The following is a 24,386-nucleotide window of genomic DNA, read 5'->3' on the forward strand; positions in this document are numbered from 1 at the left end:
AGGGAGGCAGGGGTGTCAGAGGACAGACAAGGTTACACTGCTGACTTTGAAGATGGAGAAGAGACCACCAGTCCAGGAACGTGTCAGCCCTGAGAAGCTGGAGAAGATGAAGAAGACCTTCTCCCTGGAGCCTCTGGGAGAACAAGGCCCTGGAGACACCGTGATTCTCGCCTTTCATTTGCATTAAACTGGAACCAATTCACATCTGATCTTCTACTGAGTTTCCAAGGCTGTAAATCACACGGGAAGAGAATGCCCATCTTTCTCCCACAGACCTGCTGGAGGATTCGAACCACCAGAGAGGCGAGGCCTTTGGGTTAGCAGCACAACTTGCTACAAACGATGCCGCCAGCACTCCCTGATTCTGGACGAGTGAGACTGAGTTTGGACTTCTGACTTCCAGGCTGTAAAAGAGTCTGTGATTCCAAACCACTATCAGAGGGTGGGTTCATTTTGCGGCTGGGTACTTAATCCCTGTGCCACCAGAGATCCTTCAAGGCACAGTAGTACTTCCAAAAGAAAAAAAATTTAAAAAGGAGCTAATTATATGACATTTCCGCCAGGAACTTTAGGTTAAAAGAGAGCTTCGTGCTGGGCAGGAGATGGGAAATCCCAGTTCTCACATCTGTATGCTCACCCAGCCTCAGCATGCAGATCCACGCGAGAATGGTCTGTAGCTGGAGGTCTGACAATCCCAGATGAACCAGAGAGCGTTAGCCAGAGGGGACGACAGTCAGGGGACCACGCGCAACGCCGCCCACAGCTCATCCTGCCAGCGCCTCCTCCCCTCCTCCCTACAGCTCAGTGTTGCCTTGACTGATGGCTCCTATACTTCACAGCACACACCTTCACTGTCCTCCAAGGGCGAGCTGGGCCCAGCAGAGTCATCGGACACCAATGATGCACGTGGTTGGCTTCCCTGACATTGCTCTTAGGTGTTATCAGGTCGACTACAACTCAGAGCAACTCTATATATGAACAGCAGATCTGAACCTTGACCTACCCGGTACCGTCCTCAAGATCGCCGGCATTCTCAGGCCCACTGTTATGGTCACTGCGTCTGTCCATCTTGTTGAACATCTTCTTCTCTTTCTCTTCCCTCCACCTTTCCCAGCAGGATATCTTTTTCCAAGAAATGGCCCCTTCTGACTACCTGCCCTAAGTATGAGAGAACAGTTCCTCTAAGCAGCATCCTGCTTGCACTCGTTCTGAGATAGACTTGTCTCTTCTTTTGGCGTCTGTAGGATATTCAGTACTCTTCTCCAACACCAAAGGCATTGGTCTTTCATCTGTCATCTGTACTCACTGTACAACTTTCAAATGCATTGTTGTTGTTATATGCTGTAGAGTTGCTTGCGACTCATAGCGACCCTATATACAACAGCCCTAAACTCTGCTCTGTCCTGTGCCAATCGCACTGCCTCTGACACACCCATCCTGATTACCCCAGTCACTGAATCAATCCACCTCATAGAAGGCCTTCCCCTCCTGTGCTGTCCCTCCACCCTACCAAGCATGATGTCCCTCTCCAAGGACCTGTCTCTCCTTACAACATGTCCAAAGTATGTTAGACGGAGCCTCAGAATCCTTGCCTTCAGGGAACCGCCTGATTTAACCCTTTCTAGGATGAATCTGTTTGTTTTCCTAGCAGTCCATGGTACCCTCAGTACTCTTCTCCAGCACCACAGCTCAAAGGCATCAATTCTCCTTCTATCCTCCTTAGTCATTGTTCAACTCTCTGATGCTATAACAAGTGATTGCAAAGACCATGGCCCGTATCAGATGCATCTTAGTCTCCAGAGAGACACCACTGGTCTTCAGTACTTCGGAGAGGTCCCTAACAGCAGACTTTCCCATCACAATATGTCTTTTAATTTCCTGGCTACTGGTGCCAAGAGTGTTGACTGGAGCCAAGCAGACTAAAGCTATGAAAAATCTCAACCTCGTCACCATCCATCCTGATGCTGCCAATTGGTCCAATGGTGAGAATCTTTGTCTTCTTGACATTGAGCCTCAGTCCATCTTGGAGGCTGCAGTCCTTGACCCTCTGCAAGCACTTCAGGTCCTCCTCACTTTCAGCAAACAGGGTTGTGTCATCTCCATAATGAAGATTGTTGATAGATCTTCCACCAATCTTGACCCCACATTTCTCCTCATAGAGCCCAGCCTCCTAGATAATCTGTTCTGCATACAAGTTGAAAAGGTATGGAGACAAGACACATTCCTGGCATACGTCCTTCCCAATTTTGAACCATGCAGTGTTTCCTTGCTCTGTTCTGACGACTGCCTCTTGGTCCAGGTATAGGTTTCTCATTAGCACGATCAAATACATAGTAAGTAATTTAAAAGACTACATCTTAAATCAGGTACACCTTAGTCTTTAAACTTACATCATTGCTCTTTAGCATTTTGGAGAAGTCCTTAATAGCAGATTTCCGCGGGGGAACATGTATTTTGATTTCTTGACTACTCTGGTGTGGCTAGAGTTAAATCTGTAAACTCAAGATTACTCAAAATTTTAAAAAATTCTTTAAAAACGCATTCCAAAGATTTTTTTTCCTTTGGGCCTGTTTCAACAAGGTTATTGGGCAGGCTGCACCATCACAGGGTGGGCCCGTGACATTCTCTGAAGAAAACAGCATCTGTTCGTCACTTGCTTGAAGCCAGATGCAAGTGCTCAAGGAAACGGTTTCTTCTAGTTCCCACTTTCTTGGACAAACTGACATTTCATGTCGAAGTGTTTGTGTCAACTGCTTCCCAATCAAGGCTTCAAGCAGACTCCATTCAGTCCAAACTCCTGCTGAGAATTTGCATTGCCACTCCAAAGTTTTTAAATCAGAAGCTGCCTTTTTCATAAACTCTGTAGGTTATCCTTGTAGATACATATGTATCCATAGTCACACAGATACATATGTATCTGTGTATACTATGGATACATATGTATCCATGTGTCCATAGGAATCTATGTGTCCCATATACCCAAAAATACATAAGGGAATTGCCGTTAGTCCAAAGGCAGGTGGCTTGAATCCATCAACTGTTCTATAGGAGAAAATTGGGCAGTGTCCTCCTGTGCCATTTACAGCCTCTGAAAATCTGTGGGAGGGTCAGTTACACATTGGTTGCAACTCAATGGCAATGAGTTGTTATTGAGTTGAAGGATATACATGTATCTATGCATTTTATATATACTATCAATGGGGATAGGCATATTGGAGTCGGTGAGGCTGGCTCAGGATAGGGCACAGTTCAGAGCTACTTGACATTGGATTGCTGTAAATTGCAGGTAACTGGATGGCACAAAACAACAACAATTATAAGAATATTTGTTGTTATTAGTACTACTGAGTCAGAACCATCGCATCACCGACCCTCCAGCAGGTTTTCAGAGGCTGTAAATTCCATGGGACAAGATTACTCATCTTTCTCCTGTGGAGCTGCTGGGGGATTCAAACCACTTGCCCTTTGGGTTGGTAGTGCAGCTACCCCCCAGAGCTCTAACCAAATGCAAATGCTATGAAATCTGTGGAGAACCAGGAACCTATGAGGAGAGAAAAGCAATCCCAACTACTGTGAAAATGAACCAGAGACAAGTGAGAGCTAAGACATACACATGCAAGCTGCCCTGAGCCCAGAAGTCGCAATGTGTCACACGAACAACTCTTCTTTCCTCCTGCTGGGCAAAGGGGGCAGACAGCTGCCACACTGAAGACCACAGCTGCCACCTGTGAGATTCTGTGCTGTCACTGCTCTAACCGCTAAGCAAGCATGATGCTGAAGAAATGAAATTGCAAAAATGTCTCCAGCTCCCAGTCATAGAGGCAGAGGCCACTGGCCATTCTATTTGGGGACAAAACAGAAGCTTGGGCTATCATCAGCCATGCTCTACCTTCAGGTTGGGGTTTGGTGACATGGAGTCAGCTCCAAATCACAGTGGCTCCGACATACAACAGAACAAACACTGCCTGGTTCTGTACCCTCCTCACCTCCTTGGGGTTTGAGCCCCATGTTGGTGCCAGTGGGTCCTTCCACTGTGCTGAGGGGTCTTCCTCTGCTTCACTGACCCTCCACTTTCCCAAGCATGATGTGCTTCTCTAGGGAATGTCCCATTTCACGATGTGTCCAAAGTAGATGAAGCCTCGCTAGCCTCACTCCTAAAGTGTATTTACTTCTTCCAAGGCGGATTTGTTTAGTCTGCTGGCAATCCATGCTATACTCAATCATTTTCACATCAATATCACAATATCAATATCACAATTCGAAGGCAGCAGTTCTTCCTTAGTCTTCCTTGGTCAGTTTCCAGCTTTCACCTGCTTAGAAGGTGTGGGAGGTCAACTGACCCCACAGCTTGAGGCCAGGAGCTCTTTGGTGATGCTGGCAAAATCTTTGCTTTTGAACACTTTCAAGAGGTCTTTCTTGTAGTCAATTTTCCCTGTGCAACAGGTCATTTGATCTGACAGGTTCTAGCAAGGACATTGATTGTGGATCCAAGTAAAAGAAAATTCTTGGCGACTTCAACCTTTTCTCCACTTATGATTTTGCTGCTTGATCCAGTTGTGGAGAATTTTGTTTTCTTTATGTTCTAATATAATAAACCAAACTGAAGACTGTGGTCCTTGAACTTTTTCAGTAAGTATTTCAAGTCCTCTTTGCTTTCAGCAAGCGATGCTGTATCCTCTGCATACTGCAGATTGTTAGTGAGTGAGTCTCAGACCATCTACCTGTTGCTTTTCAGTAGGAGGAAGCCCTTCCTCCAGGTCCAGTCTCTCCTGACCCTGGGCAATGAGGGAGTCATGCCTGATGCACGCTGGGGACATGCGTTGCATCCTTACCTGGGGATGGTGTCTTACTCTCACTTTACAGGATTCACAAAACTCACTCTAAGAGCTCCAAGCTCTGCGACCCACCATCAACGTCCCAGGAAGCACAAGAGCAAAGTCGCCACTCGCCATGTCACAGGAGCTGAGTTTTTAACACAGGAAAGACCTTTCGTGATCTCCCCCTCTGTTTTAGAAACAGTACAATCAGGGTCACAGACATAAAACGACCTCTCTGTGATAAGTGAAATCACTAGCAGTACCAGGAACTGAGGCGAGGAAGCCTGAGAACCTGTGACTGGTGGCTGGCTGCCCAATGAGCCCTGGTCTCGAGCCATGGCATCGTCGTCATCTAAAAGTTCCAACTGCTGACTCTGTCCACCCAACATAACCCCGTTCACTCACTTGGTGACATGAAAACAGCTGGCTGTCACCACTGTCTGCACCCAAGGCCACAAGTCTTGACAGACGGACAGTGTATCCCCATTTCCTGGCTCTTCTGTCCAGGGCAGTGGCATTTGGTGCCAGGAGAGCAGGAACACAGGGACATGACATCGGTCTGTCCTAAGGACCCCACAGGACACAAGTCATGCCCACACAAGGTCAATGTGGCCTCTGGTGTCTCAGCAAGATTCTCACCTTCCCCCCACCACCCAGAGCTCTCTAGAAATCCTCCCCAGGCTTAAAACAGCCCGTTCGTTTCTCTGGCCCTTTGCTGTGTGTTTCATTTGTTCATGCTTCTTATTGAGACCAGGCCATTTGTGCCTGTCTACTGTTGGTGGCTCTCATGCTGACTGACCTATGGTCACTCCACGCATGCAGTGAGAGCTGCTCCAGGAGGTGTGCCAGGCCGTGGCCTTTCAGAGACAGGCTGCCAGGCCTTCCTTTTGAGGACCCTAAGTGGATGTGAACCACAACCTTCTGGTTTACAGTTGAGCACTTCGCCACTGCTGCCACCCAGGCACTTTAATCTATGATTCTTATTATCTGTTTAGGAGGCCTGGTGGCAGAGTGTGCTACACATTGGACTGGCAAACAAAAGGTCAGTGGTTTGCACCCACTAGCTATTCCATGGTAAAAAAGATAGCCAACCTCCTCCTGCAAAAGACAGCAGTCTTAGGGACCGAATGGCAGGTCATCATGAGTTGTCATCAGCTGCACAACAGTGGGATTTGGTTTGCAATATTACCCACCATTTCTTAACACACAGGGACCCCTGTTTCCAAAGCCACAGCAATAAAGCATGCCCCTGAGCTGTTCCTCCAGTGGCCAATGAGATTTCTGAAAATGTGAAGCAGCTCACTCAACATCACCCCAAATTCCAGCTCTCCACCCCCATCACCACCCTACCTAGTAGCTCCCACCACGTCCCGCTTTAATCAAGCGGTCATAAACGGTTGGGAGCACAGAGCAATCAGCATGCCAAGGGTCTGACACGTGGGTTCACCTACCACATACACTGTCCCCACGGTACTGTATGCCGAGGGTGGGAGGGGCACCGTGGGGTTAGGTGTCCTTACCTGGACCACCCTTCTTCATTCATTCATTCATTCATTTAGTACATTTTTTTTTCTGCTGTAGCTGTTGTTATGTGCTGTTAAGTTGCTTTTCATTTCACAGTGACCCCGTAGCAGAGTAGGGTGTTCTGCAGGGTTTTCTAGGCTGAAATCTTTACAGAAGCGAGGCAACAGATCTCTCCCACAGAGCCACCGAGAGGGTTCTAATCACCAACTTTGTGCTTTGTAACCAAGCACTTAATCTTCTGAGCCACCAAGGTTCATGGTTAGCATGCTGTGGAGTAATATCCTGCACATGAGTCCTAAGGTGGCACACACATGTTTGCCAGCCAAGATGTGCCAGCCTGTACCCACCCAGAGGTGCTGCGGAGGAAAGGCCGGGTGATCTGTTTCTGTGAAGATCACAGCTGAGAAAGTCTGGTGGGGCAGTTCTGCTCTGTCACTCATGGTTCCCTCCACGCCAGGGCTGACTCACAACAATAGACTTTGGTTGGTTTGTTTTGTTTCCGTCATGCCTGGACTTGTGAAAAGCAACATAGGACACTGGGCGTGGGACTGGATACAATCAAATAAAACATCCTTTCAAAAGACGAAGATTTCTTCCTTCCCAAAAAGAAAGCCAGATTCAGAAACAGCCTTTTATTTTGGCTAGAAGGCACGGTTCCTGTATACATGCTTAGAAGAAGCAGGCTGAGAGGAATGGACACTTTCAAATCATACAGAATTTTCCCCAGGAAAGTGGAGAAGAATCACGGGGGCTGGCAGGAACTGGTGGGAAAGACAGAGACTCAAAGCTTCTCATCCTTTCTCCCTCCCTCAAAGATGTACACCAGCTAGATTTGAGGAAGGTTTGAAAGGTCAACCTGGTCAACAGCTTGGTGAGAAGCAAACGGGCAAAATAATAAACTGAGTCCATGGTGAGGCGAGGTTCCCGGAAGACAAATGTTGTTCGGTGCCTTTGAGTCGACTATGACCCACAGCGACCCTATCAACTGGAACCTATCACCCTCTGTGATAAGCTTGACCATTGTTACAGTCACAGTGTCAATCCATCTAAGGTCTTCGGCTCTGTCTGACCGTCAATATTTTCCAGTGTGCTATCTTTTTCCAAGGACTGGCCCCTACTGTCAACATGCATGAGGTGAAGTGGATGAAATGACGTTTTCGCACCCCTGCCTCTAAGGCCCCCTTGGCTGCTCCTCTAGGAGACAGCAGCCTCCTCCTCTAAGGCCGTTTGCTCTTTGGGCAGTCCATGGGATATTCAGTGTTGGAGAAAGACTAGTCAGCAAACTGCACTATGCAGATGATGCATGACACAACTTTGCTTGCAGGAAGCGAAAATTATTATAAGCATTTGCTGTAGGCGATCAAAGACTACAGCCTTCAGTATGGGTTACATTTCAACATCAAGAACCTAAACATCTTTATCACCAAACCAACAGGCAACATCATGATAGATGGAGAAAAGACTAAAGTTGTCAATGATCTCACCCTACTTGTAGCCACAATCAACCCCCTTGGTAGCAGCAGTCAAGAAATCAAGATTTGCTGCTTTGGGGAAGTTGGCTGTCAAGGACCTCTCCAAGGTGCTAAGGAGCAACAGTGTCTGTTTAAAGACTAAGGAGCTCTTAATGCAAGCCAGGGATTTTTCCATCATTTCTCTGAATCTGAAGTTGGATAACGAATAAGAAAGACTGAAGAAAAATTGGTGCCTTTTAATTGTGGTGTTGGCAAAGACAAGTAGAAACCTAAAATCTAAAGGAAGAGGAACACACTTCTTAAAACAATCAACAATTCAAGATCAAATGGGGAACATTTTCCCAGGAAGAAAGCTCAGGAGACAGGAAAGGATGGGAAAGAAAGGCAAATGGACATGAGGACACAGGGGAAAAGGGGGTAGCAGAACTCTGCTACCTGGTAGAAACTGTAAACAATGTCATGAATCAGAATGTGTGTGAGCTGTTAAAAAGGAAGCCAACTGACTCTGTAAACTTTCACTCAAATCCAATACAAAGTTACAACAACATTTTTAAAAGTCAAAGAGTTACTGCCACTCACATCCATGCTCACGGGTGGCTTGGTGCATTCTCTGCACATTTCATCAAGCTTCCAATAGAAATCTGGAGCAAAGACTTGAGTTCAAAGCTCCACACTGGCAGACTGAGGGAAAGAAAGATTCCAGACTCCCCCAGCTGTGGCTTGTTTCTATCTGCACAAAGCAACATGAGAAGAAAAGGTTGCTCACGTTAAGCAGGCCATGGCAGTGTCCACCTAATCCCATCTGGAGCATCAGGAAGGAACCTGCTTTCAAAAAGAGAGCTGCAAGGCATGAGCCCAGGATTGCAGCCCAGGCTGAGCTGCCTATTATCTCAGGAGGTGCAGACAACAGTGGGGCATCTGGGGAGGGGAAACCCTGGTACAGAGTGAAAAACAGCTCCACCCTGGAGACACTGTGGGCTCGGCTCCAGACCACCCCAATACACAAGCTACCCGGATGTTCTGGTCCCCTGTGCATCTGCATACTGACACTATACTGCACGGGACTAGAGTGTGCAATCGCATTGGGGGGCGGGGGGTTTGAAATATCGTGAGAAATGCCTGACTGTGACAGAGAAATGAAGTGAACTCATGCTATAAAAAAATGGTGCCAAGAGGTTTGCTAGATGCAGGGCCGCCACAAGCCTTCAGTTTGTACAAAATGCGATATCTGCAAAGTGCAACACAGTGTCAGGTAGTAGGACACGGAATCACTCAGCACCCACTAGCTGAGGGCCTACTGTGCCCCAGGTTCCCTTCTAGAATCCCGGTGCAGAGTCTGGATCAGACAGCTGTGACAGTCCTAGCTGGTGACAGTGGTTCCCCTCCGCCTCTATGTCTCAGTCCCACATCGGGAAGCAGGGCTCAGGAAGCTGTCTTCTTCCCAGAATCATTATCATTAAAGGGGAAAGAAGGGAGTATTAAGTTCTGCTGACCTACTGATAAAATGTAGCACTGCCAACCCAAAGCCGACGGTTCAAATCCACCAGCTGCCCTGACAGAGGAAGAGCAACTCCTCCAGTGCGATTTACAGCCTCAGAAACCCTGTTGGAGGGTCAGCTACGAGGCAGTCCAGATTCAACAGCACACTGCTGTTGTTACTGTTAGGTGCTACTATTCAGAACCAACTATTAGTTCTGTTTTCAGAGCCGGTAAATCGCATGGAGGAGACTGCCCATCCTTCTCCAGCAGAGCAGCTGGTGGATTCGCACCGTGTATCTTTGAGATTGCAGCACAACTTCTTACCACTAAGCCACCAGAGCTCCCTAACAGCATATAGTACTGAGCTGGGCACACAATAAATGATCAGTATTTAGTAGGATCTGTAAACTCCTCCCATCCTGGCAAGACCACAAAGGGACAGTGCCCACCAGCCACAGATGCTCTTTATCTAAGGCTATCCAGGCCCTCCAGACTTTCAAAGCTTACCTGGTCCTCATCTAACGCTTATACTAAAGAACATTCTCAAGGACTCCTACAATGTTAACATTACACCAAGAACAGTTTAATGAGTCAACTTCCCATAAATGTTTATTTCCCGACACTTTAAATCCCTTATACACTTTAAAAGGGTCAGTCAAATGTCACCTCCTCAGAGAAGCCCTCCTTGATCGCTCTGGACAGGACTGCGTCCTGGGGCCCTTTGTCCTGCTGTGGTGTGGAGTGCCATCTACTGGCTGAGCTCAGTGTCAGCACCTGTCACCTACACCAGGGTTTTGAGCATCTGGAGTAGCCCTGATTCTAAAGCTGGTGGTGTCCCAGAGTTGATTCAGACCACACAGGACAGAGGAGAGCTTCCCATAGGATCTCCAAAGCTGTAATCGTTACAGAACCAGACTGCCTTGTCTCTGTCCTGTGCAGTGGCTGGTGGGTTTGAACTGCTGATGTACGGGTGAGCAGCTGAATGTCTTCATCACCCTGACCCTAAGCTCCTTTCTATTATAAAGATCACAAAAGTCATGTCAGCTGTTGAGACCGCCAGGACAGAGAGCTTCTGGGTCATCATGAAGGTGCTCTTTGAAGAAGACTCGTCTGGTAGTCCTGGTGGTGCAAATGATTGAGCCTTTAGATACTAAATGCAAGGCTAGACGTTCAAATTCACCCAGAAGTGCCTCTGAAGAAAGGTCTGGTGATCTGTTCTGAAAGCTCATCCTCTGGAGAACAGCTTCACTCTGACACACATGGGTCATTGGGAGTCACAGTCAACTCCAAGCCAGCAGTTAAGTCTGACAGCACAACGGGTAAGTAAGAAAGGATAGGTCAGGTTGTGAAGTGGCCACAGGGAACTTCTCGAAATGAACTGGCATAATTCTGTATCTGGATAGGTGGCCTTCCTAGGTCAGTAAGGCCCTACTGGTCAGTCGAAGTTAGGACACTGAAACAAGACAGATGTTTTACCAATCACACCAGAGCGAGCAAAGTCAGAGGCTGTTTCTACTCCCAACCAGCTGTCATGACAGCTAGGGACACTTCTAACCACCCCCACAGAGCCATTCTGAGTCCCATAGCCATCCACAGAGGGCAGCACTTCTCAACACATGTATCTGAGTCTCCTGTATGGATCAGGACAGACTCTGGGATGCCATGTAACAGATGACTCTGAAGCCCTGATAATCTTAAGTAAACAATTCTGCCTCTCACAGATACCTAATCCTGCCTGTCCATCACAGGTCACTCGGGCTGGTGGACAGTAGTAACAAATGTCTGCGGGCACCCAGCCTGCTCCAGACCTCAACCAGGTGAGAGTCCTCAATTTGAATAAAACAAGAACAACTAGATTTGATAATACATAAGTCTACAATACCAATAAAATCATCATGTAACCAATAATGAAAACTGAAAGCAACATAGGGGAAAGTGTTTGCCTAATATTGAGTAAATATAACAAAATGGTTAGTGAAAGTGAATGAAATCTGTAAGACGGCAGCTGTCTGAACTATGAAGGGTCACCACACAGAGCCAGAAATGTAAGATGGAAGGAATTATCAGAAACTCAGTCTTATAAAAGCATCAAAACTTTGAAAAAAGTCATCTTCCAACCTCATCTGCTTCCAGTATTGTCTCCTAAAGGTTATCCTACAAGGATATTCACAGATATTTTATGTTTGAATATTGAAATAAAATCTTTAAAAGAAACATCAGAAAGGAGGGAAAATAAATATGTGTTGAGCTCCCAACTGGAATGGCCATTAGTGGCAGTCGGACATTACCGAGTCCTTCTGGTCTCAGAGGGGTTGGGGGTGTGGTCAGTGTAAACATTGGTTCTTGTGGAATAGTATCTTCTCTGAGTTGTTAGCCTCCTTCTTTAAGGACGACTTTTACTCTTCTCCATCTCTCTCTACCATATTTTCTAAACTTTCTACACATCAACACCCATTAGTTTCTAATTTAAAAGTGTTATGTTATACTTTGGAAGCTCTGATGGAGTTGTGGTTATGGAATTTGACAGCTAATAAAACTGTTGGTGGTCTGAACCCACCAGATGCTCTGGGGGAGAGAGACGTGTCAGTCTGCTTTTGTAACACTTACAGTCTTGAAAACTCTGTCTTCAAGGTCTCTGTGAGTCAGAATTCTTCTCAGTGGCAATGGTATTGTTTTAGGTTTTGTATATTATACTTACTCAAAGTACTCAACTGCATAAATTCACACAGCACTTCTCATAGACAACAAAAAACAAGGCCAGGTAATTTTTAATAGTTCTCTCTTTTTTTATTTTCTTAGCGTCTCCCAATGTGGATAAAAGCCAGCCCACCTCAGCCCAGGGACACAGTTCTCTACAGATATGCAGGGTGTGTCTGTTGATAAGAACTTGGCTTTGGACACTGTGGTGGCTGGTACTCTCAGTGTTCCAGATGCTCAGTGGTAAAACTGCTGCGAATCCAAGAAGCGTGCTTCTAAAAAAGACCTTCGCCTTCAATGGTGTCTAACGTGGTCACTATTTCATTCGTTTATATATACCAGAATGAAGCCCCCCGCCCCCCTCCACCGCCATCAAATTGACTCCACTCATAGAACAGGCCTGTCCCATAGTATTTCCACGGCTGCAAATTTTTTTTAATTTTTTATTATTCTGTGTGCGTGTACTGTCAAATCGGATCTGACTGGTACAGGAGGAGATTGTCCCTCCTTTTCCAGCAGAACATCTGGTGGATTTGAACTATGTACCTCTGGGATTGCAGTGCAGCTTCTTGCCCCTAGGCCACCAGAGCTCCCTTCGGCTGCAAATTTTCACAGAAGCAGACGGTGTCATCTCTCTCCAAAGGAGGAGCTGGTGTGTCACACTGCAGATCCTTCAGTTAGCAGCACAAGTCACAAACCACTGTACTACTTGGTCCCTTTCATGAAATCCCATTAATTCTCAACTACAGCTGGGCGTTGTAGTCAAAAGGGGAGCTTGATTTCTTCTCTGATGCCAATGACCTGCAGGGGTGGGGTTCAGGTTGAAGGCCTCTGTCTTCCTTACAGTTTCCCACCTGAGTCTGGTATGCAGTCAAGGTGAGAAGCCCTGATTTATTCATCCCACAAATCTTCATTAAAAATTCTGATGCCATCACTGATTTGACGACCACCAACGGGGGGCTTCAACCATTAGAGATGTATTCCATCTCTGTCCTGGAGCCAGAGGTCCCATGGGGCATGTTCCTTCTGGAGACCCCAGGGGAAGATCCTTGCTGGTTGCAGTCTGTTTCCTCAGCCTGTGTCTACATCACCCCACTCTCCGCCTCTGCCACCACCTCATCTTCTCTGTGTGTCTGTCTTGTCAGACCGCTTGTCAACAGGTTTAGGGCCCAGCTGGCTAATCCAGGATGATCTGTTCATCTCAAACTCCTTCTCTTATTCACACCTTGAAGCACTTTTCTTCCCGGGTCGTCACATTCACAGGTTCAGGAGGATCAGGAGATGAACATATGTTTTTTGGATGACCACCTTTTGTCTCATGATAGCTTCTATTTCCATATTTGGATGATCTGCTTCTGGTGATGGCACTGTGCCCACTGTGTTTTCAGTCCAGTGGGGGTGGGGAAGGGGAGGGCAAGAGGATACTCATAGTAGGGCACTTATGAGTGATACTGTCGTTAAATTGGTATGTGCCATCGAGCCTTATGAATAGATGGCCGTGGTTAAAAGGGTGGACTGTACAGGAATGGGAGAAGAAACAGGACTGTGTGTCTGATTACCTCCATGAAAAACTGCCTTTTTGACATGAGACCAGAAGAACTTGATGGGGTCCCAATACCATGAATGTGCATTTAGATCAACAATTCTCATAAGGAGTCCTAATCAAAAAGGGAGAAGGTGGAACTTAATTGAAAAATCGCACTGGAAGCCAGATTTTCTGAAGCCATTGAGAGTGGATGAACCCCCAAAACTATCAGACTTTAAGTCAAAACTACTCCTTGAAGTCTTCTTTGAACAGAAAAAAAAAATATAGTTTATTTTAATGACTCAGTAGAGCATTGTGTTCTTTTAGAGAATTATCTATTTGAGATCAAATTGACAACAGCAACTTGAAAGGTTAACTGAGAAACTTAGGTGCAATGAGTCTAAGACATCGGTGATGGAAAAATTAGGAAAAGGATGGCATTAGGAAATAATATTTGCAGAGTTTTAAAAATAACATCGCTATCACAGAATTGTACATATAGAAATTGTTGAAATAGACTATGATTATGTATATTTTCATTTTAAAAAAGGATAAACTCTAAGCTCAGCTTGTGTTGGCCACTTACTGGCTCTGAGACCTGTGACTCAGTTTATACATCGGTTAAGTGGGCATAAGAGATGGTGGTGGAGTAAGAAAGCATCGGTGGGCTGTAACATTGAATCTATTGGTTATTGTCATAACTGGGCAATTGTCTTTCATTGGTTCTTTTCTGTGGAATGCTTGTCTATCAGATACTATTATATATATTTAAAGGCTGAGACAGACTAGGAAGAAGGATTGGCCATCCACTTCCGAAAAGACAGGCCTTCAAAAACCCTATGTACAGTAGAGCACACTTTGATTATTGCTAGGACTAGCAGACATGGCAATTAAGACTGAGATCTTAGAACCAGAAATACAGAGAAGAAGGAACAGCTGTAAGCAGACACTAGTGATTATGGAACATGGAACGTGAGAAGCATGAATGTAGGAAACTTGGACATTGTTAAGACTGTGACTGGAGTGGTGGGAATAAGTGCGTCTGAGATGGCTAGGTTGGCACAGGATAGAACAGCATTTAGAACTCTTGTACATAGGGTCGCTATGAGTCGCAAGCGACTCGATGGCACATAACAAGTGGGCATAATAGCAGCTGTTTTCTCAAAATACTTACAACTAGTGTCAGCCACCCACATACACATTATATGGTTTTTAATAAATGTTTTACAGTTTTTATGGTTTTACTGCCACACGTAAAACATGCAAACAAGCTTTCTAGTCATTTTCTTCCCTGCGTAGCCTGGTACTGGGATTGGTGACTCTGATGGCCTGCTCTTTCCACGGTGGCATTGTGGTTCATCGAAAAACACTGAGCAATCCCAACATGGTAAGATGTGTTACACAGCTGCACGTGCAGTTCCCTGACATCTTAGACTAGGAATCTGCAGAAGTCACTGGGCAGCACATGCTTTGTCTTCTTGTTGCTCCCATAACCAACTGTGGGCACCAAGATCGGGCCCCTTAAACCCTCTCTGAATCCTGTTTTCAATGCCTCTGGGCTTGCGCCAATTACACTTCACCAGGGCTCTGAGGGCAGACATTTTGCCAGCAGGGGCTGACTGTCACCTCTGTAGACGATGCCACAGGAGAGAGAGAGCTCCTTACCTGCTTTAAATAAAATAAACAGTGAACATTTTGTTGTTGCTGTTGTTAGAGCTTTTGAGTTGGTTCTGAATCATAACGACTCTATGGACAATTACTTGTTAAGCTTCAGAGAGTTGGACAATGACTAAGGATGACAGAAGAACAGATGCCTTCGAGTTGTGGTGCTGGAGAAGTGTCTTGAATATACCATGGGCTGCAAAGAAAACAAATCAGTCTTGTAGAGGGTGAAACCAAGTCTCTCCTTGGAGGCTAGGATTTTGAAGCTCTACCTCATTTACTTTGGGCACGTGGCCAGGAGAGATCAGTCCTTAGAGAAGAACATCATGCTTGAAAGAGTGGATGGACAGCGCAGACCCTGGATGAGAGGGATTGATACAGTAACTGAGACGATGGGGACTGGTGTGTCGGAATTCGTGAGACTAGCTCAGGACAGAGAAGGGTTCAGAGCTGCTGTACATAGGGTTGTTATGCATCGCAGGTGATTCAATGGCACATAACAACAATAACATACTATGACAGGTTTGGAAGAAGGGGTGGCATCCACTTCCTAAATAACATGCCTCTGGAAGCTCTATGAACTTCAATAAATGTCGACAGTTGTTGGCTTCAGGCCTTTAGTTCAGAGGGTCGTTATGAGTTGTGTTTGACTCGAAGGCAATCAACAACAACAACTATGGACAACAGGACATAACAGTGGCCAATCCCGTGCCCTCCCCACAATCTTTGTTATGTCTGAGCACTCTATTGTGCCACCGTGCCAGTCCACCTTGGTGAGGGTTTTGCTCTTTTTCACTGACCCTCTACTTACTGTCTACCCAGCACAATGCCCTTCTCCAAAGATGGTCCCTCCTGACAATGATAAAGTCGCACCATCCTGCCTTCTAAGGACATTCGGGCTGTCCTTCTCACAAGACAGATTTGTTTGCTCTTTAGGCAGTTGGTTCTTCTAGTAGATTTTTATGTTAAAACAAGCCAGGGGTGTGTGTGTGTGTGTGTGTGTGTGTGTGTGTGTGTGTGTGTGTGTGTATTTGCTGAAATCTATTTTCTGGCTTTTTTGTTCTCACCTACATAGCTGCCCACCTTCCGTGGGAGACTGCAAGTCTTGACTCTTACTCCACTCTGATCAATCACCACAGAAGGACATCATGTTTGGGTCAGTGAAAATGAGGGAAGCCCTCAGTAAGATGGTGTGACACACAGACACAAGAATGGACTTGAGCGTGTCAAGAAGGAACTCATGACACGGACACAGCACCAAGCAAAACTGCATTCTCTTCCACCTGCGGTCACTGTGAGTCAAAGTCAACTCTGTACCAACCAACAACAACAACTGTGACTTTTAGATAAGAATGCACAGCTTTAGGGAGCTCTGGTGGCCTAGTGGCAAGAAGCTGCACTGCCATCCCACAGGCGTGTGGTTCGAATCCACCAGATGCTCTGCTGGGGAAGGAGGGACAATCTCGTCCTGTACCAGTCAGATCTCATTTGATGGTACACATACAAAAAATAATAAACAACTAAAAAAAAATTTTTAAAAAAGAACATACAGCTTCACAGCTTCTGGATGCATGAGAAGCTGCAGCTCATTCCCCTGAGGCTTGGGGTCCCTAAATCCAGACAGATCATTCGACGGACAACCTCATCTCAAGGTATCAGGTTGCATGAGATTCCCTTACAAATCATCTATCGCCTGGTTTTCATTGCCCTGCTTTCCAGGCCTGCTGTCTGAACACTTCATGATTTGCTTATTTCCTTAATCTCTTCTCTCCCCTTTTGGCAACCAGACTCTTTATCTAAGGTTTCCATCTTCATTATTCACATTTCCTCACAATGAGTGTTCATTAAAGTATTTTAAATTAAGAACTTCCCTGCCTTCCTCACTGAGGGCAATGGGTCTTTCCACACAACACATTTTTAATTCTTATCACAGCGGCTCAGGCAGTTTGTACATTATATTCTATTAAAGACTCTATTCCACCCAAGGTTGTCACAACTCAGAGATTACCGCTTTCTGCAGCCTGCTTGTTAGGCATGTATTCATATATTCACTTTGTTAGCCGGCAAACAGGGCCCATGAGCCTACATTTCACACCTCATTTGATATCACAATTCAACAAAAAAAGTATAAAAAGAAGCAATTATTTATTTAGATTATGGATGGATTTGAGAGGGATATTGGGTAAGCATCAAGTGTCATGTTAAAGCAAAAAATTGCTCCTAGCCCAAGGGAGGTCAGACCAGAGTGTGAAGAAGAAGAAAGAAGGAGAAGGAGGACACTGGGGTGGGAGACTGTCTCATAATTATGTAACTCTGGTTATATAACTCCTTTTTTTCTCACATAACCTTTCTTTTTATCTGTTCTAAAAAGAATGGGAAATTGATTCTCTAAAAACCAAGTGATCGACACAGTCCGTGCCATCCTTTCTTTTTAAAATATCACCACTTAATCAGTCAAATATTTCAGCAAAACTATTTCCCACGCACAGACCATGGATACCATACATACACACACACTCTCACACACACATAGAAGCACAAATACGTGTATGTGTGTGAGTGTATGCATATAGCTACAAAAACAGATGCAGGCACATATACACGCATATGTATATAAAAACAGATGCACACAGGAATACCTCAGATAAATTACAGGTTCAGTTCCAGACAGACCACAACAACAAACTGAGTATCACACATAAAAATAGTGAGTCATGTGTATTTTGTTGTTGTTGTTGTTGCTTCATACTATGTATAAACAGCTTTGCTTGCACTCTGCCATACTCTATTCAGAGTGCTCTGGTGGCTTAGGGGTAAGCTGCATGATCACCCAAAGGCAGGGAGTTCAAATCCACCAGCTGCTCCCCAGAAGGAGGGACAATCTCCTCCCATGGGATTTACTGTCTCAGAAAACCCACTAGAAGGGCAGCTATGAGTTGGTTCTGACTCCATGACACACAACAACAGAGATGATAGATAGATAGATAGATAGATAGATAGATAGATAGATAGATAGATAGATAGATAGATAGATACAGATGATAGATAGAGATATAGAGATGATGATATAGATATCCATGTCCCTGTCTCTATCTCCACACACATATATACAATTGTAAACACTTAAAATCTATCTACTAACCAAAGTGAATTCCTTCTCCCTAAAAAACCCTGGTGCTGACACCCCTATGGAGCACATTCTACTCGGACACGTGTCAGATCATCAGGAACCAGAACTGACTCCCTAGTGAAGGGCAACTGGCCGCGTACACAGGCCTCTCTTGTGCTAGTGTTCTCTGAGATACTGCCTTTACAAACGGAAGGAACAAGCCTATGGGCATCATTTCCCCAACTTTTGCACTACTTTGTCTCTCTGTGCCACATTTTGGCCATTCCTGCAAATTTTATGACTTGTTCATGATATTATTATTGCACCACCGTTAACAGACTGTTCTGTTGTTATGGACCATTGGTGGGAGGGGTTACTCATCCTTCCATGGAGCAGCTGGTGGATTTGAACTGCATGCCTTCACACATATGAGGAGGGGCATGTGTGGAGAGAGAGAAAAAAACCAGTGGGGATGCATTGCTTAAGTACTCAACTGCTAACGGGAAGGTCAGCAGTTCGAACTCACAGTCACCCTGCAGAAGAGAGAAATGCCAGCCTGCATTCATCAAAGATCACAGCCTTGGGAGCCCTACGGGGCAGTTGTGCTCTGTCTTCCAGGGTCACTGTGAGTTGGCATCAACTTGATGGCAGTGGGTTTGGCTCCAGCCAGGCAGCCTCGGTGGCACAAGCTGTTCGGCTCAACCATTAGGCTATAGGCTGACGCTGAGCCCACCCAGCAGCTCTGCAGAGGGAAGCCTGGTGCTCTGCTTCAGGGAGAGGGTGGACAGGAACTCGGTGAGCACCCTAACACACAAGGAGGTCACACATAGGACTGACTGGGGGTAATACACGAGGGGCCACACAAGGGGCTGACTGGGGGTCACACACAAGGGGGCTAAATGCAGAGGTGACTGGGGTATCACCTAAGGGGTCACCGAGGGAACACCAGTGGGGTTGATTCAAAGGCACGCCAGCAGCTCAAGGTTCTACTGCCGCCACTTTCAGATGAGCACTTGATCACCTGGACTGAACCATCGTGGCAAACAAGCCCCGAGCGACGCTCTGCCCACGGATGGGGCACAGGATCTGAACACGGTCCCTGGCAGGCACAGCTGGCCAGCAACACCAGGTCAAGTGAGGCTGCAGTGGCTGCAAGGACAAGGTCAGAACGTCGAGTTCGGATGAGAAGCCTCCAGGTCACCAGGCCAATTATTCCCTCATAACAGAGGCTTTTAACCACGCAACTGGAGGCTCTGCTCTCCCTCTGAAAGGGAGCTTCAAAGCCAGGCAGCACAGAGTTCTGGCGGGGTTGGATGGGGTCACCCCAGAGTGGACAGCACTCAGCACACACCTCCTCACAGAGTGCAGATCTGACTGACCACTCCATTCTCAGGTTCCCCAGAGAGCACCCCACATGACACCACTGGGAAGAGCAAACTGATTCCACCCATCACTCCATTTCTCAGGCCCCTCGCAGACAGCACTCACCCCAGGACTCCAGCGGGCAGAACTGACTCCATCACCCCACTTCTCAGATCCCCCAGACAGCACCCCCATATGACTCCACTGGCAAGACCAGATACCACCAGATCACCCCATTTCTGAGTCCCCATAGACAACACTCACCACACTGCTATAGAAAAGAGAGCAGACTCGGCCTAATCACCCCACTTCTCAGGTTTTCCAGACATCACCCTCCCACGACTCCACTTGGAAGAGCAGACCCCATCAGTTACCTCCCCACCCACCCCATCCTCTACTCAGGGAGCACCTCCACTGTGCCCAACACCGTGGGTCCTAGAGGCAAGCAGGGCACAGGACCAGGATCCTCTAAGGCCTGGGTGCCCACTCCCAGGGACCTTAGGCCATGTCTAAGCCACAGAAGGGCCACCTGCCAGCAGCACCAAGCTCACCTGGCTGAATGTCCCAAGTCTACGCCATGCATTGACTAGGTGCACAGCTGCAACAGGACAGCCCTGAGGCACAGGGGAATGGCTGGTCTCCCAGCAGCCCATGCCCCCTTAACTTGGCTCATAGAAGGACATTATCTCTGCACCTTTTTGAGTGGGTCGACTTGTCCCACTTGAGTCTTCAACTCTTCATACAAAAAAAAATCACAGTGGTAAGAACGAAACGATGACATATTCTTCTCAAAGCCCACACTGTGACACACGTGAGCCCAGGGAACTCTAGGGGCTGCCAACCCGACAACATTTGTGCATTTAGAGCTATGTTGTCAAATTCCTGTCATCAGAAGCCCCAGGCTGAGCTTGCCAAGAGGCAAAGGGTGCACGCTACTATTCAACGCAGCAGTGTTGCACTATATACAGAGGGAATTTGCATTTCCACCCAAAATACAGAGTCTCTGTTCCAACAAGATCTACAAGTAAACTATTTGCACCCACTCCCCACTTATTAACTTGGGTTCCAAAGCCCGAGCCAACAGACAGAAACTGGTCTTAGGTGAAAATGGAAATGATCATATAGATCACAAAATACAGGATGGCTACATCACTTCATAACGGTCAAATTCCACCACTGCATAACTGCCAAGTTAGGCCACCACGTAATGGTCACGTTACTTGGCTGCCACAGCACATCACTGGATAACTGCCAAGTTAGATCACTACATAATGGTCAAATTATAGCCTTACCTGAGCGTCATATTATATCACTGGATAACTGCCAAATCACACCACTGCATAACTGCCAAGTGACATCACTACAAAACTGTCATATTACATCATTACTTAGCTGCCAAATTACATTACTGGCTAACTGCCAAATTACATCACTTCATGACTGCCAATTACATCACTATATACTGCCATATGGTATCACATACACTGCCAAATTACATCACTGCATGACTGTCATATTACATCACTGCAGAACTATCAAATTACATCACTGTGTAAGTGCCAAATCACATCACTGTGTAAGTGCCAAATCACATTATGATTGAACTGTCAAATAACGTCACTGCGAAACTGCCAAGCCACTGCGGATCATGGCTCACACACACCTGACCCATCACGACCAGTGTTCCTCCCTGCACCTTGGCGTCTGTTAAGGCACAAGGTAGCCAGTGGTAGATTTTTTTACTGTTGTCATAAATTCTAAATGTCAGGTAACGAGGTAGTCGATAAGTGAGGAGTAGGTACGAGCACAAGAATCGCCCAGAGAGCTAGAAGACTCTTGTTAACATGCACATGCTGATTCAGTCTGTCTGGAGTGAAAAAGCAAATTCTCAACAGGGGCTCCGACAGGAACGATTCAATGGTACCCTGTGCACCAACACAGAAACACATTGCTCTCTCAGCTCTGGCCACCACCACTCGCCCGGTGGCTGCCGCTTATGCTCACCTGCTCTGTGTGTCTGGGCGGTGGCCCACGCAGGTGAGGGTGGCCGTGGTCTGCTCACTGCTGTTGTCTACCTCCTCCTGGACGGCCCACTGATCCTCACTGCTGACTCTCACCGACGTTATCTTCACTCCTGCCGCGGCCTTAATCCTGGTGGGTGGAAGACGAAAACACGTCAGACGCTTTTGTTTCTGTGTGACTGATAACCGTATAGAGTACAACTATATCCCTGGGAACAATAGCAGACCATGGCCGTGTTCCCTGAGGGGTGGGCAATGGGCAGGAGTGATGTGAACAGAGCCCTGAAAGCTCATCAACTGTCTGTCTAAACACTGGATCTGACTGTTTTCTGGTCCAGAGAGCCTGGGGTGTGTCTGTGAGACAGGTACATGCAGGAAGGCAGTTCTGCAGGCCCATTCGAGAGGCAGGAAGACGTCCTGGGGCTGCCTGAGAAGCCACTGTCCACAGGCTGGGAGAGGGTAGGCACGCTCCGCCTCTGAGAAAAGTGACACAGCTCTCAGGCCAGATACAGCAGCAGTGTGGCTTGATACCATATGACCTGAACCCACTTCCACAAGGAACAATGAAGGACTCAGTGTTCCGGCTGTTGTGACGGGCCTGCAAGGTCAGGGCTAGGCTCTGCAGATCCTCTGACCCCTGCAGTGACCCCACGCCCCATAAAACCAATGACTGGTTCTCTAACCATGAAATTTCCTGGGAAGCCTATGACCACAGGAGTGTGTCAGAGACCAGCTAGGATAAGAGCAGGGCTTTGAGGCTACCCTGCTGTGTGGGCCTAAATTAGATGTACCTAAGACCATCGGCAAGGTATAGCTTTGAGTTTAGCTGTAGGAGATAAAAAGATTGATGCTTGAGCAGCAAAAAACACATTTAGTCCAGTAATTGAAAGTCCATTCACTAAAATATTTAGATGAACACATCTGTTATGTTAACCACCACCATCAGTTCGATTCTGATTTGCAGCAAATCTACAGAAAAGTACAAAACCATCCCTCCAGTGGGTTAAATCTTTACAGAAACAGACTACCTCATCTTTGTGCCCTCAAGTGGCTGATGGGTTCGAACCATGGGCCTTTGGGTTGACTGGTGAGCAATTAACCACTGTGCCACCATCCTTACTATGTAAAAGTCAGTCAAAGAACCCACAACAAAGAAGCACACTCAAGTAATGTTCTCCCACAAGCAAAGATAGATACAACTGGAGGTCACTAGCGCTGGGGACACCCCAAAGAAAAATTGTCCTGTCCTCTCACAGACAGCTGCCTGGTGCCAGAAACGGTATGCATCCTAGCACTGCCTGGAATAGAACAGGTGCTCAATAATATCTGTGCATTTACGGAGCGAAGATGTTCTGAGAGCTGTTGCCACAGGGCTGCCGCCTTTCCCAGAGCTTTACATACATTATCTCCTGTTTTACCTGTATTAACACACCTAATCCTCTTTACTGCACTACACTGAGGAACTGTCAGCCCAGCTTTACAAAAGAGAAAGCTGTAACCCAAAGAGATTAAGTAACCAGACCCAAACGGAGGCCAAGGTCACTGTGGACTCACGGGTGGGTGCAGGGGTTCTTGTTTCTGGGTATCACCTTCTGCCGAGGCTCCTGGAAAAGGGGACAGCAGTCAGGCCAGGCGGCCAGAGCTCAGATCCCAGCTCCCAGGGATGTCACTGACCATGGGGTCCGGCAGATGCTCATCTTCCAAAAGAGGGCAAAAAGGATAGTGTCTGAAGAGGCTGAACGTGGTGAGGGGCTCCCTGGGTTGGTTCTAAGCAACCTACAGCCCGGTCCTGCTTCAACCTCACTACTGCTGCTCAGCTTGAGCCCACTGTTGCAACCAGTGTGCTGTTCCATCTTATTGAACATCATCCTCTATTGCCTTTGACCCTGTACTTTACCAGCAGGAGCCCTGTGGGGCTGGCCATTGCATGTTGTATTAACATCCAAAAGATCAAGTGGCTCCAGCATTTCAAATCCACCATCGACTCGGAAGGAGAAAGATGAGTTTGCTTCCTCCCATTAGACGGACAGGGTAGAAAATCTCATGCAGGGTTACTAGGAGCTGGAACAGACGTGCTGGCAGTGACTATGAGCTACCTGATCAAACATGATGTCTTCTCCAGGGACCAGTTCCTCCTCATCAAAGGTCCAAAATGAGACAAAATCACACGAACCTCCTTTCTAAGAAGCATTCTGGCTGTACTTCTTCCAGGAAAGTTGTATCCCTTTTTCTGCAAGTCCATGGTACATTCAATATTTCTCAGCAGCATCACAATTTGAAGGTAGCAACTCTTCTTGTATCTTTCTTCTTCACAGTCCAGCTTTCACAAGCAGATGAGGACTTAAAGTCCCATGGATTGAATAGCAAACCCACCATAACAATATCCACGCCCATGCAGAGCCTCCTAATGTCATCTTTGCAGGTGTTACTTGGAAGGGTCTTCTAATGTGAGATTTTTGTTGGATTTACGTGACTCTCAATCCAATAATCACTGTCCTCAGAAGAGAAAGAAGAAGAAGACATAGCCACTGAGAAGCCAGCCATGTGACAATGGAGTCAAGAAATCAGGAAGGAATTAGGAGGAAGAGTGAAATGGAAATGAGAAACACAAGGAGGGAAGAGGTAGAATGAATGATCGTACATGATGAAGATGGATTTGCACTGTAAACTTTCACTCAAGTTTTTGTTGTTTTTTTTATTTTTTTTTCTATAATTATA

The 24,386-nt window shown here is 46.5% G+C and overlaps 1 protein-coding gene across 1 annotated transcript in view; it reads right to left on the minus strand.

The window, feature by feature from the left end:
- Positions 1-24,386, minus strand: part of TMEM132B (transmembrane protein 132B) — a 218,148-nt gene that overhangs the window by 146,853 nt on the left and 46,909 nt on the right. The window contains exon 3 of the mRNA XM_006894685.1: positions 21,652-21,798. Within this exon, the coding sequence (XP_006894747.1) occupies positions 21,652-21,798 (147 nt within the window). The remainder of the gene's footprint in view (positions 1-21,651; positions 21,799-24,386) is intronic.

The sequence above is a fragment of the Elephantulus edwardii genome, unplaced genomic scaffold (genome assembly GCF_000299155.1).
Source record: "Elephantulus edwardii isolate Elephantulus edwardi_28Jun2011 unplaced genomic scaffold, EleEdw1.0 scaffold00148, whole genome shotgun sequence".
In the NCBI taxonomy this organism is placed as follows: domain Eukaryota; kingdom Metazoa; phylum Chordata; class Mammalia; order Macroscelidea; family Macroscelididae; genus Elephantulus; species Elephantulus edwardii.